General features: G+C 41.2%; 1 protein-coding gene across 3 annotated transcripts in view; it reads right to left on the bottom strand.

Moving 5' to 3' along the window:
* Cep78 (centrosomal protein 78) overlaps positions 1-16,418 on the bottom strand; it is a 38,179-nt gene extending 21,761 nt beyond the window's left edge. Inside the window, exons 1-8 of one of the 3 annotated variants that reach the window (XM_008851856.3) lie at positions 16,003-16,418; positions 12,252-12,424; positions 12,090-12,162; positions 10,797-10,900; positions 7,506-7,680; positions 2,953-3,066; positions 1,435-1,499; positions 1,002-1,113 (exon numbers count right to left, since the gene is read on the bottom strand). In XM_008851856.3, coding sequence (XP_008850078.2) covers positions 1,002-1,113; positions 1,435-1,499; positions 2,953-3,066; positions 7,506-7,680; positions 10,797-10,900; positions 12,090-12,162; positions 12,252-12,424; positions 16,003-16,255 — 1,069 coding nt within the window. In that variant the 5' untranslated portion in view covers positions 16,256-16,418. The remainder of the gene's footprint in view (positions 1-1,001; positions 1,114-1,434; positions 1,500-2,952; positions 3,067-7,505; positions 7,681-10,796; positions 10,901-12,089; positions 12,163-12,251; positions 12,425-16,002) is intronic. The other 2 variants (XM_029555408.1, XM_029555409.1) reach the window with 2 other exon arrangements.
* Positions 16,419-17,516: the final 1,098 nt, after the last annotated feature.

The following is a 17,516-nucleotide window of genomic DNA, read 5'->3' on the forward strand; positions in this document are numbered from 1 at the left end:
ACTGATAAGTGTTAAGATTCACTTTTTTTTTCAAGCTTTAATTTTACTGTGAAAATTCACATCATGACAAATGATAAAGTAATGAAATTTTCTTCTCTTGATTCAGTCAGTCTATCTTTTAAAAATATGTATATATGTATGTATGTATGTATGTGTTTACTTATTGTGTGTGTGTGTGCTTGCCCACACATGGAAGTCTGAGGACAACTTTCCACAGTCAGTCCTCTCCACCTTGTATTTGCTTTTGAAGAACTGGTTAATTTATTTTTATGTGTAAGTGTACACTTATAATCCCCTGAAACCGGAGTTACAGACACCAGTGAGTCATCAAGTGGGTGCTGGGAACTGAACCTAGGTCCTCTGCAAGAGCAGCCACTGTTCTTAAGCACTGAGTTATCTCTCCAGCCCCTACATTTTATTTACAGCTTTAGGAAGGGATAATTCTTCATTTAAAGAAAAAAAATCAGGTTGGGAATGTGTCTCAGGGTAGAACATTTGCCTAACATTCATGAAATCCCTAGCACTGTTTAAAAAAGTACTGCTAAAACTCTTAGCAAAGGGCATTCCAGATTTCAACCACAAAGCATAAAAAATAATCACCATTCATGAAAAGGTCAAAATAATAAATATTTTATACAGAAATACCTGCATCCCCCTCCAAATGATTTGCTTTTTTATTTTCCATAAATTCTCATAACATGTGTTAGAATAATTACAGTCTAGTCTTCATAATATGCCGTAATCAACATCGGTTGTTACTGCCACAGAGAAGAGATTTTAATCTTCTTTTTACTTTTTTGAGACAGGGTCTCACTATGTAGCCCTGGCTGGCCTGAAGCTCTCTATGTAGATCAGGCATGCCTCAAACTCAGAGACCTGCCTGCTTCTGTCTCCCAAGTGTTGTTTTAGGTTTACATCTGGTGAGATTTTAATCTTAAAACACTAGACGCACGGTAAGTGTAAATCTTAGTACCATTAAAAGCCAGGAGAGAAAGAGTTACCAATTCTAATAGTAGCTTTTCCTTTCCGACTGCTTCCTAGAATTATAGTTCTCCTTCTCTGTCTAGCAGTTTTAGACGCCTCCTTCACTGACGGGGATGTTATCCATTGGTACTGGAAAAGAAAAGGTGATTTCAGTCACAGGTCATTTATAAGAAGTCGACTTGAAATGGAAATTATTAAGGCATTCTACATTAATAAAAGGTTTGCAATTTTCAGTTCTCGGATCTCAAATTAAGAATCACACAGGATTTTAAACAGAAAAGCCCTGATTTGGAAGGTAGCTATGCGCACTACTATACCACCCACCAATGCCCTAAATGCCACCTGATTTAAATGAGAACTTAAGATGGCAGAAAAGTATCTTGACAATTTTACTGAAAGCAAAAGAAAAATAGTAAGAAAGGACATTCTTTCTGGAGGACAGAAACATACCTCTGACTCTGCACTCCTTCCATTCTGCAGAACTTTTTTGATAACTGCTTTCATCATAGAATGATCTAAAGGAGGAAGAAAACTGAAATTGTTGAAACTGTTTTCCAATGACTGACTTCTTATTTAAAAAGCAGAAACCACCTAACTGTTGCTTTTCCCATAAAATTAAACTATATACTTATTTCTACTTTTGAATTTGCATACTGTCCCCTAGTGGCCATTGCTTTAGTATCAGCACTTTGGGTCTGAAGTGGCTTTGGAAACCTCTGCATAGAAAAATCAAGAGGCTGGACACTGTCCCAACACTCATTACCTTAAAGCAACTACCACAGCCAAACCAAAGCTGTGATATGGCCTCAAAGCTGCTTCTCTCCCAGCCTCTTTTTCAGTAAATGGTGCAGCCATCTTTCTACTTAAAAAATGACAACTTCCCTCATAACAAGTTTCTAATCTACATGTAAGTCTTAGTTTTCTCCTGTTTTGACCTTTCATTCTCTGACCTTCCACCGTAAACTAAGCTACAGTCACTTCTGGCTTGGGCCGCTGTGCTAGCCTCCTCACTGGGTCATTTTTCTTCTCCCTGGCTATACTACAGGTCATTTGACTGTAATACTACTCAGATTATGCTCTTCCCATCTCAAATCCTCCCCCAGCTTTCAGCCCATGTTCTTATCCTGGCATTCAAGACCTTACACTATGAAGCCTCTGACTCCTGTTTGATCTCACAGCAGATCATGGTCTCCCTCATGCAGGGCCAAGTTTGCCTCCTTGTTTTTCCTTAAATACTCCATCTGTGCTGCCATCTTGCACCTATAGGCTCACTGCTTCCTTGTTCTGCAAGGTGCCTCCTCAGAACACCCAGGCACGTTCTTCTCTTCACTGGGTTTCTGCTTAACTGTCAATTTCTACTGAAGGGGTCCACTTTCTTATCTTAAGCTATCTTTTGTACTTCCTACTATCTAAAATTACAGTGCTTATCTATCTACTCATTTACATTTGAACTCCCCAATTACAATGCTGAGTTGCCAGAGAGCAAGACTTGGTCTATCTAGTTTGCTATTATATGCTTAATGATTAGACAGGTAAGTTTTCTAAAATCACTTCTCAAATTAGTAAATGATGAAATGCTCTTCCTGAGAATTCAGAGATTCCATGTGAAAAAAGAGAAATCATACTCTTGAAGGAATCAAGCTTATTGTCTGGGCTCACGTATATTCGGTGGCCACCAGAACAATTTAGAAGTAGAACTCATCAATACATCACCTGATAAAAAGTAAAGAATTACAAATTAGAAAAGCATAACAGAGCTGGGCAGGTGTCTATGAGATTGAGGCCAGCCTGGTCTACATTGTGAGTTCCAGGCAAGTTGGGGTTACAGGAAGACCCTGTCTCCAAAACAGAAAAAGAAAAGGAAAATCATAGAACAAAAATAAACACACTAAATTATTAAGTTTTAAAAACTGTCAATACATAAATTCAGTTTGTTAATAATTTTTTTTAAAAACAGTGATGACATACCAATAAGTGGATTTTTTCTTATATCCAGAATGACCAGAGTTCTGTTGGTTTCAAGGGCCTCTAGTAAAGCTTTGGCTCCTTCATTGGTGAGGCCACACTGTTGCAGGTCAAGTGCTTTTGATGAAAGACAACAGGTCACTGGCCGGCTCTACGCAGTTTAACATACAGACAATTCTCATTCATGCTTGAGACATTCCTGAACAAGACTAGTTATGGCAGTTTTAAAATCTTGGGCATTGAAAAAATAAAGGCAGAAAAGCATATGCAAACAGACAACAAAAAACTCTTCTAAGATGTTCTACAATTACCTCAGCCAACATATTTAAAACTAAAGCACTGAAAAGGAACCCGCACAACATGAGAAAAACTTCACAGGATGAACATCAGCTCAGGATTAGCAAGGATGCTAGTGAAGTACTGCATTGAATTCCTATGATCATAATCCTGAATTCCAAAGGAATCCCAGAAAGCTGTGCTTCAAAAAAGGGAAAACGGAAGTAACAGAAGAGCTGCTAATTTCACAATTAAAACAACAGTCTTAAGGGATAGAACCGACTAGCTCAAAGAATGTGTGAATAAAGACCATATTCTAAAAACCTACCAGAAAAGGACGGTGACAGCTCCACCCCTCCCGGGTATGTATCTTAAGGAATCTAAATCAGTAACAACGGAGATACCTGCACATTCTGTTCACTGACACAATCCTGATAGCCCAGTTACAAGTTCAGCCTAGTGCTCATCAACAGGTGAATGAGGTTAGAGAGATAGTTCAACGGTTAAGAGCACTGGCTGCTCTTGAAGAAGACTGGGCTTCAGGTCCCAGCACCCACATCGGGCGGGTAACAACCACCTGTAACTCCAGTTCCAGGGGATCTGATGGTCTCTTCTGACCTCCATGGGCACTGCACAATATACATGCAGGTAAAACACACATACACGTAAAATAAAAATTTAGAAAAAAACAGGTGAATGAATACGTAAATAAAATATAAGATCATCATGCTAAGCAAAATAGGCCAAACTCAAAAAGACACATAGCACATTTTCTCTCATTTACAGAATCTGATTTCTTAAAGGTATGGAAGTAGACGGGGAAATATCTAAGAGGACCAGAGGCAAGACAGGATAAAGGAATATGTAGAAATATACCCACAGAACGTTATAGACATATATGAAAATATAACAAAACCAAGTATTTTGAAATAAGAAACTGGCGATCAAAGTTTCTCTCACTAAAAGGTTAAAAAAATCTGTAATCTCAACATTCAGGAGGTAGAGGCAATAGGACCAGGACTTCAAGATCATCCCTGCTTCCATAGTGAGGTTAAGGCCAACTTGAACTACATTAGGTCTTATCTCAAAAAAACTCAAAATAAATAAACAAATAAAATAAACCCAATGTGACTATTTTTTAAAACGTACAAGTATAAGAAAGTATCAGAACACCTTTTTCAAAAGCGTTGTGTCTATCATTACATTAAAATAAGTATAGCTGGGCCTGGTATGGTGGCACACACCTTTAACCCCAACAGGAGGTAGAAGCAGGTGTATCTCTGTGAGTTTGAGGGCAGCCTGGTCTATATAGAGAGCTCTGGGACAGCTAGGGCTACCTGGAGACCCTATCTCAAGACAAAATAAAGCAAACAAAAAACCAAAAGTCATTCAAAATTCCACATTATTAGAATACATGGGTGTCAACTCATAATTCATATTGAAATCCTAGACCTTAACAGCATGGTGAAGAAGTGAGGTCTTTGGAAGATACTCAGGTTTAAATTAGGTCTTGAGAATGGGAATTCCCACGATGGGATTCACATTGAAGAAAAACAAAAAAACAAAAAAACCAGCACTCATGCATATACTGTCATTGAGAAAAAACAAGAAACCTTGCTACATTACCAAGTGACTAGGCAAAATAGGCCCACAGGTGCAATTATTGGCGTAACCAACCACTTTGGATTTGAGACCTGCTCTGCAAGGGGGAATTCATATCTGGTACTGTAAACCTGGTCCAAAGACCATGGCTAGGGAAGTCATAGGCCCTAATGGAGAAGCTGTTACTATTGTTTTGATAAATGGACATGGTATGCCTGTCATTTGCTTCCTAAATAATTATGTTTATTCCCCTAGATTATTGCTGCTGTCAGCACCAGTCAGAAAAACTTTTTCTAATGAGCAGCAGTAACTGCAGGGTCCAAATGTTGAGGATAAGTGACTACTGAATGTTCATCTATAAATGGGACACATATATTACCCCCTAAAAAGGCTCAGAGATCATGGAAGAGAGGGCAGAAAGACTGTACAATTAGAGGAAAGGGTGGAGTCTTGTGAAACACTACCAGGCATGACACGGTTGTAGTACTCTTGAACTCACAGCCAGGATTACCTGTGTAAGAGTAGGCCTGTCAACACCCTATCATGGAAGAGATGGAGGAGAGAGGGAGGCCCTACCTCTCCCTAAAGTTTTATAAGTAGCTAATGGATGCTGAGGGAGGAAGAGATTTTTTTCTTCACTGGTACAGCCTATGCTAAAGTACCCATCCTATAAATAACCTCCTACCCATGATCCTGCAAACAACTCTAATGGAACTCACTGGCTCACAAAACAAACAAACAAAATAACAGAAAGATGGGAGGACTAGTTTAGAAGAGGAAGGAGAGCAGCTGGAGTGAGAAGGGAATAAGAGAGGATAGCAAGTGAATAGAACAAAATACATGATACACATGTACGTCATTAAAAACAGTATACACAATTAACATATGCTAATAAAAACATTTTTAAAATTTATTTTATTTAATGTGTATGAGTGTATTTGCCTGCATGCACCCATGCCATGTAATGCCTAAGGAGGTCAAAAGAGGGCATAGGAGCTGGGAATTGAACCCCGGTCCCCTTTGGGAGCAGTCAGCACTCTTAACCGCTGAGTCACCTCTCCAGGCCCAAAAAAACATCTTTTAAAAAAGTGTATTAACAAGAAGAAAACCAATCAAACAAACACAACAATATAAAACCAAAACAGCCTTGCACAAACCTGGAAGATCAAGCACCAGACACTCACATGCCAGTACCTAGAGCCTGGACTCCTTAGTCTCCAGAAACATGAGAAATAAACTTCTGTTGTTTAAGCCACCCAGCACTGTGTGATAGTCCAAACTAAGACACCTATGACACAGAAGATATAACCAACTACACAAACTAGTACTAGCCAGTAAATTTCATTAGTAAGTCAAATGAAGACAAACTATAGCAAGGAAGGGTTGTCCAGATGGTTCAACAAGCACAGACACTTGCTGCCAAGCTGACCATCTGACTTGGAACCCGTATGGTGGAAGGAGAGAACCAAATTCTTCAAGTTGTCCTCTTACCTCCACATGTATGCATACCCAATACAAAGTAGATAGTGTTTAAAAAAAAAAAAACTTAAAAATAGCAGTTGGGTGTGGTAGCATGCAGATCTCTGAGTACAGGCCACTCAGGGCTACATAGGCCTTGTCTTTAAAAAAAGGAGAAAAAAGGCAATGTGTATATTTTCAAAATTGTGGAGCTAGGCGTGGTGGCTCACACCTTAGTCCCAGCACAAGGGAAATAGAGGCAGATGATCTCTGTGAGTTTCAGGCCAGCATGGTTTACACAGGGAGTTTCCTGGGACTACAAAGTGAGACCCTGTTTCAAAATTAAAAAAATAAACAACAAGGCAGGTGTGGTGGCACATACCTTTAATCCGAGCACTCTGGAGTGCAGACTGGCCTGCATAGCAAGCTCCAGGCCAGGTGGCACTGCAGGAAAATCCTGTCTCGACCTCCTCCCTCCTCCAAAAAAACAAAAACAAAAAACAAACAAAAATTTGTGCAGAGGTGGCTCAGCAGTTATGAGTACTTGCTGCTCTTGAAGAAAACCTGGATTCTGTTCCTACCACCTGCATCCAGCAGCTCATAACTGCCTGTAACTCCAGTTCCAGGGGACCTGACACCCTCTTTTGGCCTCCATGGTACCTACACACAGACACAGACACACACACACACACAGACACACACAGACACACACACACAAACACGGTGTGTACATGTACACTCAGGCCCATACACATTTAAGAAAAAGCAAGTTTTTTTAGCTAATGACAGCACTAAGCAAGCCCAGTAAAACTGAGCTCAATAAAATGAAGTAGTCTATCACATATCACTGAACAAAAATAGTACGGTTGGCCTGATCTACACAGTAAGATCCTGTCTCAGAAAAAAAAAAAAAGTAGAGTTATAAAACAGTAAGTTTTTTTATAACTATTCCTATAGTCTCTAAGTATACAAACATATGTCTTTTTTAAGGGCTGAAAACACTGTGCCATAATGAACAGTGGTTATCACTAGGTGTTTTGATTATAGATAATACTGTTTTCTATGAAGAATATATGTGGCTTTTATGAAAGATTAAAAGTACAATAAAAGTTATTAGAAAGAGAGGCACTTAAAACTTTTTATGACAAACATTACAGTTCCCCAAACTAAGCATATTTGACATCCAACAATTTTCCATTCCTAAGAGTCTTTTAACTCACCTCTAAGCCATAAATCCTCATTAAGAGAGTCTGCAAAGGCACATGCACCCAGGTCACCAATGAGCGTGTTGCAATTCAGTGTGATGCGCCTTAAACCAGCCATGCAGTCAAGATCAGGTCTCCTATAGCGAAGACTCTCAGCCCAGGTTTCTTCATGTCTTCTCATGGTTTGATACTTCAAAGATTGAACACACAGAATTTAGATGTTTGAGTAAGGAAATGGGAAGCCGAAAGAGAAACTAGGTATGGCTGATTATTTATACACAGCCACACACGCCCTAAGTACAAATATACTGGGGACTCAGTGCGCCTTGAGAAGATTTTGGTGCAGGGGTCCAGCAATCCATATCTGAGTTTGCAACTGAATAGTTAGTTGTGAGAATAGTCATGGGTGACTGCTAATGATTAGTGATATAAACTGACAATTCTGAGAACTTTTAAGTCCTTTATTGCCATGTTAAAGACTGGTTCTGCATTCTATCAGTCTGCCCTCTAGAGGTCTCCAACATGGCTAAGCATAAACAGTCTTGCTTTCACTTTTTTAAGCCAACATTCTCTTAACATGTATCATGTTTTCAAAATTTTTTTAAACTTATTTTTATTTTATGTGTATGAGTGTTATGCCTGCATGTATATAAGTGCATGCATGTCAAGCAGTGCCTGCAGAGGCCAGAACAGGGCATCAGACTCCCTGGAACTAGAGTTATGGACAATTATTAACCATCATGTGGGTGCTAGGAACAGAACACAGGTCCTCCCAAGATCAGCCAGTGCTTTACTACTTAGTCATTTTTCTAGTCCCATGTATCATTGTTTTTAAATAAGTTATATAAAGTTCTGTACAAATACTTTTAATTGAATTTTTGGAAATATCATACAATATATTTTTTATCATATTTAGATTCCCCCTAGTATTTGTACCCTCCTTTCTAATCCTCCATCAAATTTCTGTACTCTAATATATATACATACATATGCATGCTTAAGAGTCAGATTTGTGTCCCCAAATGTCCTTCGGTGTGGTCAACCTAAGTGCCTCACCCTTAAATACAACTGACACTCCCCTTCCCAGCAGTCACTGGTTGCCAGTAGTCCTCAGGTAGGGTTGGAGTTTCTTGCCCATGTCCCCGAATCTATGCGAGAATTCTGTACAAATATTTTATGTACGCTACAAACTACACAGAAACAACAGCTTCTTTTCTGATGTGATGTTGGAGCTTGAATCCAGAGCCTTGTACATTCTAGGCAAAGTGCTCTATTACTGAACAGTTCCAGGCCAACAGACACATCTTTCAGATAACACAAAGGTAAACAGAGAGGCTCTACTATTTTCTTTTAACCCAATGGATCGCACATACTTTTTAGGACACAAATACCACCTTTAGAGTGTAAGAATAAGCAGGGTCAGTCTGGCATGCCTTAAGAAAATGATTGCTTGATTTTTAACCATAGGTATAATCAGCAAGACTATAATCAGCTCTCTACATTCCTGAGGTAAATTCTGCCAACAGGAACACTGATTTAAGAGCAAAATCTTTCCTTCTTGAGCAACAAAATACTCAAAGCACCTGTGACATGACACTAAAAGGAAAAATGTTAATGTTATTTTTCTATTAAGAATAACTATATAGGGCTGGAGAGATGGCAGAGCAGTTAAGAGCACTGGCTGCTCTTGCAGAGGACCTAGGTTCAGTTCCCAGTACCCACATGGTGGCTAACAATGTCTATAACTCCAGTTCCAGGAAATCTGACGCCCTCTTCTGGCCATCACAAGCATTTCATACACATGGTACACATACATACATGCAGGCAAAACACTAATACAAATAATTGGAGAAGTAAGGTGGGGATGGAGGGGGACTGAATATGATCAAAATACATTGTATGAAATTCTCAAATTAATAAAAATATTTTAAAAAATAAATAACTGTAGAAAGCAGCAAGAAGAAACAGCAACAAACTCTTACATAGCACTTATTATCTCCATGCACTATCTTAAGAAAGTTAGCACACAATCCACAGAATGAACAATGACTTTACAAGGACAGATAAACTGATTTGTCCATAGTCACAAAATATTAAGTGGGTGAGGATTTTAACTTAGGCCATTGGCTTTAGAAGCCACTCTTAGCCAGGCTTATAATACAGGGCTGTAATCCCAACTACTCAGTAGGTGGAGGCAAGATTATCACAAGATGAAGGTCTAGTTGAGCCACAGAATGAGTTCAAGGCCGGCATAGGCAACTTAACAAGATTTGTTCCAAAATAAAGTCAAAAAGAGCTGACGATGCAGCCCAGTGGTAGAGCACTTGCCTAGCATGTGCAAGGCCTTGGGTTAATGCCCAGTACAAAAACCACCCCACAAAACCAAACACAAAAGAAAAACGAACCCCTATAGAGGAAAGCAGATCCACACTCTTGACCACAATTTACCACAGGGTCAGAGGACTCACTCTGTAAAGGCCCAAAGAAACATTTTCATCTCCATGGGTCAGGTTCTTTAGCCAAGTATTCAACACTACTTACGGAAGGCAAAAGTACTCATAGCTACTGTACGAACAACTATGCATGTTTGTGTTCTCAAACACCTTTATTTATAAAAGTAGGTAAAGGGTTAGATTTGGTCCATGGGCATTAGTTCTATCCTTGATCTGTACCATCAAACTATAAAAAAAGAGCTGGGTGAGGCGGCATATACCTCTAACCCTAGCCCTCGGGAAGCTGAAGGAAGGAGGACTAAAACAAGCTCTAAGCCAGCACCAGGTGCAGTGAACTCAAAGATAGCCTGGGTTACAGATGATTGTGTCAAACCCCATCGCCAAAAGCAAGCAAGCAAACGAACACTACCACCGACAAAAACCCAAAACAAAAAAACCCGACAAGGCTTCCTATCAAAATGCTAAGTAATTTTAGTCCCAATACAGTAGTTATTAACAATTATGAAGAATTTATACAATGATTTTCATTAGTTTATAAATTACAGCAGTTAGCATATGAGTGATGTAAGAGGGTGGAGGTTATAACAGTAGTTTCTTTCAGTGATGCAACCATTTTCAACAACTAAAATGAGACAAAAGTATTCATAAAATACTATACTTTAAATTTCTTATTTCTAAAATTAAATGCATCTCATTAAACAGCAGAATTCTAAGCTAAAGAGCAGTACATCCTACAATGAAACTAAAACTGCAATTACCATCAAATCAAGACAAAAATGACTGTCATCACAACAAAGTATTGATGTGTTTCAATCACACAATCCACTTTCAGAAATTCTGAACATAAAGTCACCTTTAAGATCTTGACCAAATGATTGGCTCCTTGCCAAGTCAGATTACATCCTGTGAAGTTGACTGTCTTAAGAGTGACAGAGTTCTTTATACCTTGACAAATAACTAAAAAAACAAAAAACAACAAAAAAAGAAACACAGTAAGACTAGTCAATATGGTCAATCTTGATTTATTCAATTTCTTGCATCTATGCTAGTTTAGAGCTGCATTCCTAAAATCAGTCCCTACAATCTTCCTAAGCAAGTGTTGGACAGGTTGCAAAATGTGCCAGTAACAAAGCATTATTCTAGATTACAGCTAAAATTAAGCACTTTCAATGTTGTAAATTTATTCCCAACTGCACAGTAAAATACTGTATTATATATGTATATGTGTACATGTATATGAATATATATATTTTTAAGACATATGAAAGAAAAACCTAAAAGGCATGATTTTTATTTTCATTACTAACAACACACCTTTATTTTGATTACCAGTCAACAATTTTTCAGCTATAAACTCAGAATTTTCTTAGATGTCATATGCGCACCTAATATATAAAGCAATACAGATAAAGGACAACAAGCTTTGTCCTCTCAAATTGAAACGCAGACTTCCTTACTCCTCTAGGTCAAGATTCCCCACAATGAACACAAATTCTTTAGGACCTCAATCAGCAGCTACCCTGTGATTACTTCCAAAGCCCTCCCCAGTGAGTTTCTGCTTTCACAGTGCGCTCTGCACATATTATCCCATTTCTGTTTATACCACAGTTAAGAATAATGGTGACTTATTTTTTCTCTTTACATCTTGCTATTGCCCACCCCACAAAGACTTTTTTTTTTTTTTTTTTTTTTTTTTTTTTTAAAAAAAAAAAAAAAAAAAAAAAGGAGGTAGGCTCTCTCTGAAATCCCAGCTGGCCTGGAACTCACTATGTAGACCAAGCTGGCCTTGATCTCAGAGAAATCCACCTGCCTCTCCTGATGGGATTAAAGGCATGCACCACCACACCTGGCCCCACAAATACTTCTTAAAAGAAAACCAGAAAGTATGAGTAAAGAGGGGAAAAAAAACTACAAACCCCACAATATTAAATACTCTAAGTGTTTTGTGGCTTAACACAACCTTATGTTCAGAGAGTATTAAGCAGGACAACTTTCAAAGCAGAAGTGAGGATGAACCAACATTTGAAGAGGTGTAGGAGGCAGCCCAGAAAGAAGCAACAGCCCCAAAAGATAAACAGAGATTAACACTGCATGTGGGCAAACACAAGACCAGTCTGACAGACAAGAGGTAATGATTTAAACTCACTTTCTAAACCTCCATCTCCAATTGGACAATTTGCAAGAGACAGGTGCACCAAAGAGGCCGATTTATTCAATCCCTTAATAGAGGAAGAAAGTTAAAAATAGATTGACTGTTTTCCCACCAAAATCAGCTCTCAGATGTCTCCAGGTCATACTGAAGGCTTACCTTTGTTAAAACAGTCAAATCTCTCTCTCTCAGAATTAGTCCATTTAGCTCCAGATTTCTTAGCACACTTGATGCACTTAAACAGCCTTTAAGAGCTTTACATAACTGAAAGGTCACATCTTTGGATCTTACTGGAGGAACACGATTTCTACAAACTCTGTTTGTATCAGAACCTAAAACAAATTTATTGCAAAATCAGTGATTTCAACCATACAGTTTTGCCATTAGGCTCCTCAGTGCTGAGGCACAGAAATGAGCCATATCCTTAAAGAGTAACACATGATGTGGTGATGCACGCCTTTAATTTCAGCACTTGGGAGGCAGAGGCAGGCAGATCTTTGTGAGTTCAAGGCCAGTCTGGTCTACATAGTGAGTTCAGGTCAACTGGGACTACAGGGAGATCCTGTCTCAAAAAGACCAAAAAAAAAAAAAAAGTCACACAGAACTCAGTCACATGAGATACAGAAAAACAAACTATATATGGCTTCTTTTACTGTATTTTTATGTGTATGAGTGTTTTGCTTACATATATGTTAAATGCACCCATGCTGTGTTATGCCCGAGGAGGCCAGAAGAGACTGGACTCACAGTTGGCTGGTAACCACCATGTGGGTGCTGGAAACCAAACCTGCACCCTCTGAAAGACCAGGAAGTGCTCTTAAACACTAAGCCATGTCACTACACAGGGTTTCCTATGGAGGTGAACAGTTGCACCTAAGGGATGGCTTCAAGAAACCGTCAAGTTGCACATGGAGACTGGGGTTGGCGTGAGAGTGCAATATGCAAAGGAATCCCAGCATGACACGGCTGGAGGGTGTGAATATTGCAGGTGCTATGGCTGTACCCTTCAGGGGTAGAGGAGGGAGAGAAATTCAGAGAAGGTTAAAGCAAGCCTGCAAGAGAGTTGGCTTTTATGACAAATGATGAGGACCAAGGCTACCACTGGAGGGAGGGGGGTGGTTTGCAATCTGTGTGAATCAGGTGCCTATCTCTGATCATTCCCTTTATCTGACTGGTCCTCCAACAGTGGGGCACATCTTTCTAGCCATCCTTACCACACACCAGTGGTAGCTTTGGTCCTCATCATTTGTCATAAAAGCCAACTGTCTTGCAGGCTTGCTTTAGCACCTACAATATGCACACTTCTTCAGTGCCTTTCTGAAGGAGGTACAAGCTGTACAGCCAATGCGCACTGCTTCTGTGTAAAGTCAATGTGAGCACTGGGCATCGTGGTGCACACCTTGATCCCAGCACTTGGGAGGCAGACAGGTGGATCTCTGTGAGTTCAAGGACAACCTGGTCTACATAGTGAGTTCCAGGCCAGCTGGGGCTACAGAGAGACCCTGTCTCAAAAGATTAAAGAAAAAAAAAAAGTCATTGTGAGCATCAGCATTAGCAAGCTCACCTGAACTGAGAGAAGCCAAGTTCAGGAATAACACAACCAGCTAGGACCTTCTTCAATACTGCAGGCCAAACAGTTAAACAAATGGTGTCTAGAAAACTAAAATCTACAGCCTAGACCCACTGGACACAAGAGATGGAGAAGATGCATGCAGCAATCTGAAGAGAAATGGTCCACAGACATTTTTCTTACAATCAGTATAAACTATCAGGCAAGTTCAGACAGGCCTGCCTTGATTCTAAGGCACCTCACACCTTTCTTTTAATTTTGTCATTACTGTGGTAGTTGGGTGATTGGTCAGAGGCACACAATACATTCAACTCTGGAATGAGATGCAGAGAAGCAGCAGGGAATGTGATGAACTGTCTTTGCAGAAGAGATCACAGATGGTGCTTCTCTCAGACTGAGAGAGGACCAGGCCCAAGACCAGCGGTCAGGTTTTCAGATAACAATCACTTTCTCCCCTAGATCACTGCACCTCAGTTGGTTACTTTCAGACACTTTACACACATAACCAGCTTTAATCCTAAGAATCCACTTTTCACATGTAAGAACAGTAGTTCAAAAAGTAACTTGCCCAAGACCTCTGAAATTCAAACCCTAGGTTGCCTCTAACACCCATGTGATTTCCTTACATGAGACTACTCTCAAAATAAAAAAAATTTAAAAAAATAAAATTAGGGGCTAGGATGATGGCTCGGTAGATAAAAGTGTTTGCTGGGCAACTATGAGGAGTTTGAATCCATAGCACTGTAAATGCCTATACCCCTGGAGCTGGGGAATGGCAACAGGTGATCCCTAGGGGCAAACCGGCTAGGCTACGGAATCACCAAGCTCTGTGTTTGGAAATGGACCTTGCCTCAGTGAAAAAACAAGGAAGCAAATGAGGCAGACACCCAGGGTCAGCCTGTAGCCTCTGTGAATATGACAACACACTGCACTCACACATGCAAACACTTGTATGCACACATGACACACACAAAATCCTAAGCAAAAATCTATAAATAAAAAAGGTATGAATAATCAGTTACTTGCTGGAAAGAGGACTCAGCACTTAAGGGCACCTACTGAGCAATCAAGAAGACCGGTGCTTGGATCTTAGCATTCACATACAAAGCTGGGCCTCAGGGACAGGACTTGGAACCCTGGCAGGGGAAGGGAGGCAGGAAGGCTGATGGGCTTGTTGGCTTCTAACCGAGCTGAGAAAACAGAGCCCCAGGTTTAAGAGAGACCCTGATTGAAAGAACAGGCTTGGAGAGTGAGAGGACACCCAAAACCCTCTCCGGCCTCTGTGTGTGTGACCTACAGAAAAACATACACACAAATACATTTTGTTGTTTTGAGACAGGGTCTCCCAGCTGGCCTGGAACTCGCTATGTAGACCAGGCTGACCTCTATCTCACATAGATCCATCTACTTCTGCCTGGGATTAAAGGCATGTACCACCACACTCCACAAATACATCTTTTTAAAAAAATGCAATCAGTAAAGAACATACACATTGGATGATCAATTTCTTTGCTGCCCTGCAAATGTTCGTGTATGACCATTGAAGCACCAAAAAAATGACTTGGGGTTATAAACATATTTAAGTAGGAGAATTTATAAATACATAATCTTTGAATAATCAGAATTAATTATTTATACCAAGATATTTTTCGTTTCATTATGTATTTTTCCTTTACTTTTAACTCCCCCCTTTTTCTGTATTAATCTTGCAACAAAACATGAGGAGAGAGTCTAAACTCAATACTCAAAAAAAAAAAAAAGGTAAGGGGAAAGCATTCTGAACATAACCCACAGGGCGCAGCGTTGGTCATGTTCCACATCTTGACCACTCCCCCAACCAAGGGCCAAAGGAGTCAAAACGCACGCGAGCTAGTCTCCAAGGGAGATATCAAATATTCCTTTGGGAACAGTTTAGGCCGCAGACTTACATTTTCCTCATTTATCTCTAACGAAACCTGTTTTATGTTCATTTGACTGTTAAGAATAAGATGTGTCTTTCAGTTCAACTGATATTCCTGATTAGAAAATGCGATAATGCTAGGAGTAACACCACTTTGTCATGTCATAAATTGCCAGATTTTCAAATAACCAGAGAGTTTGGATCCCTATTTACAATATTATAATTGCTACCCTACACATTCTTAATGGTTTTAAAAGTGCAGAAAAAGGTCGGGACATATCATTTCCTAATCGCTTACTTCTCTATCAGGAACATAAAAAGGCATGAAGTGAAACAGGTAACACTGCTGTTTATCCGCGTCCTAGGCTGTAGCGTTCTGCAAGCATCACTCGGCGGGAACCCTTCCCGGCCCCGCCTCGCCCCGCCCGGCCACTACGGACCTGTGTCCCCGAGCCACGGCTGGAAGGAGCTCTTGATGGCCACCAGCGGCAGGTCCCGGTTCACCTTGAGCGTGCTGAGCAGCGGCGCCCAGTCCACCACGCGCAGCCGGTCGGCGTTCAAGTCCAGCACGCCGTCCCGCAGGCAGGCGCGCACGGCGGGCAGCGGCACCGAGTCCTGCAGCGCGCACAGGTACTCGTAGTGCGAGAAGAAGTCGGCCGCGCACTCGCGGCGCAGCTTCACCGAGTCGATCATCGCAGGCACCCGGCCCGGGCTCCTCCCGGAGCAGCAGCTCGGCGACCGGGTGCAGCCGCCGCCCGCCAGGCCCTCCCCGCCGCGCCCGCGCAGCCTCCAGCCGCGCCGTTAGAGCCCGCCTCGGCCCGCGCTGCAGCCGGCGTTCAAGAGCCGGCGCGACCGGCCCGCGCACATCGCGTCACGCGCTCGCAGCGCGTCACGGCCTGGCCACGCCCTCCAGGGGCGGGGCTGACGGCAGGCCACTGAGGGTGGGTGTGGCCTGTGCAGGGACGGTCTACGGAGGAACGTCCTAAATCCATATGCAAGTCAAGAGGCTTCAGTTTTGTTTTCCTCTCTGCCTGCGGATGCAGCTGGAATTCAGTCATTGTTTTCAATGGGTATTGGTTTTCAGTGTTAGTTCTATAAATGTTCTTGAGGATGACTCCTGTATCACAGAGAGCAGATTATTTAGTAATGTTAGTAGAGTAATTTATGTACAGAAAAACTAGCTATTGAAAATGAATTTAAGGCTGGGCGTGGTGACGCACGCATGTAACGCACTTGGCAGGCAGAGGCAGGTTGGTCTTGAGTTCGAGGCCAGCCTGGTCTACATAGCGAGTTCCAGATGGGGCTGCAGGAGACCTTGCCTCAAAAAAGACAAAAAAGAAAAGTAAAGAAAATGAATTTAGGGACTGACACGGTGACACACGCCTTTAATCCCAGCATCTTGGACACAGAGGCAGGCAGATCTCTGAGTCTGAGGCCATCCTGGTGTACATAGTGAAGAGGGTATCAGATTCTCTGGAGCTGGAAGTACTGACAGTTGTAAGCTGCCCAACGTGGGTGCTGGGCACTGAACTTGGATCCTCTTACTAACCTTCAGTGTGGCAAGATTTCTTTTGAAACTTACTTGGCATGTCTCTTGTCTCTTCCAGTTAAAGTATGGCTTAATAGTGATGTCACTTCTTTCAGTCTCTGGTGCCCCCACCCCAAGGTTCCCTGTTCTCTGAGTGAAAACTGCTTCTCTACAGTATCTCTGGGACCCTCTGACCAGCCAGACTCACACCTGACCCAAGACAAAATGCCCTGGCTGCCCTAAATGTGCTCATGACTTAAGAGTGCTACGCTACCCGGTATTGGAGCTAAGCTCCCTCTTCCGGCATGCGATGAATGAATGTTACCTAAAACACAGTTAAGTCACATCATCTTGCCTCTACTCACTTTACTCTGTGCCCAGTCAATCCTGACACCATTGTTCCTGACTTCCTAGGCAACTTACCTT

Source organism: Nannospalax galili, unplaced genomic scaffold (assembly GCF_000622305.1).
Source record: "Nannospalax galili isolate Female #2095 unplaced genomic scaffold, S.galili_v1.0 scaffold306, whole genome shotgun sequence".
In the NCBI taxonomy this organism is placed as follows: Eukaryota; Metazoa; Chordata; class Mammalia; order Rodentia; family Spalacidae; genus Nannospalax; species Nannospalax galili.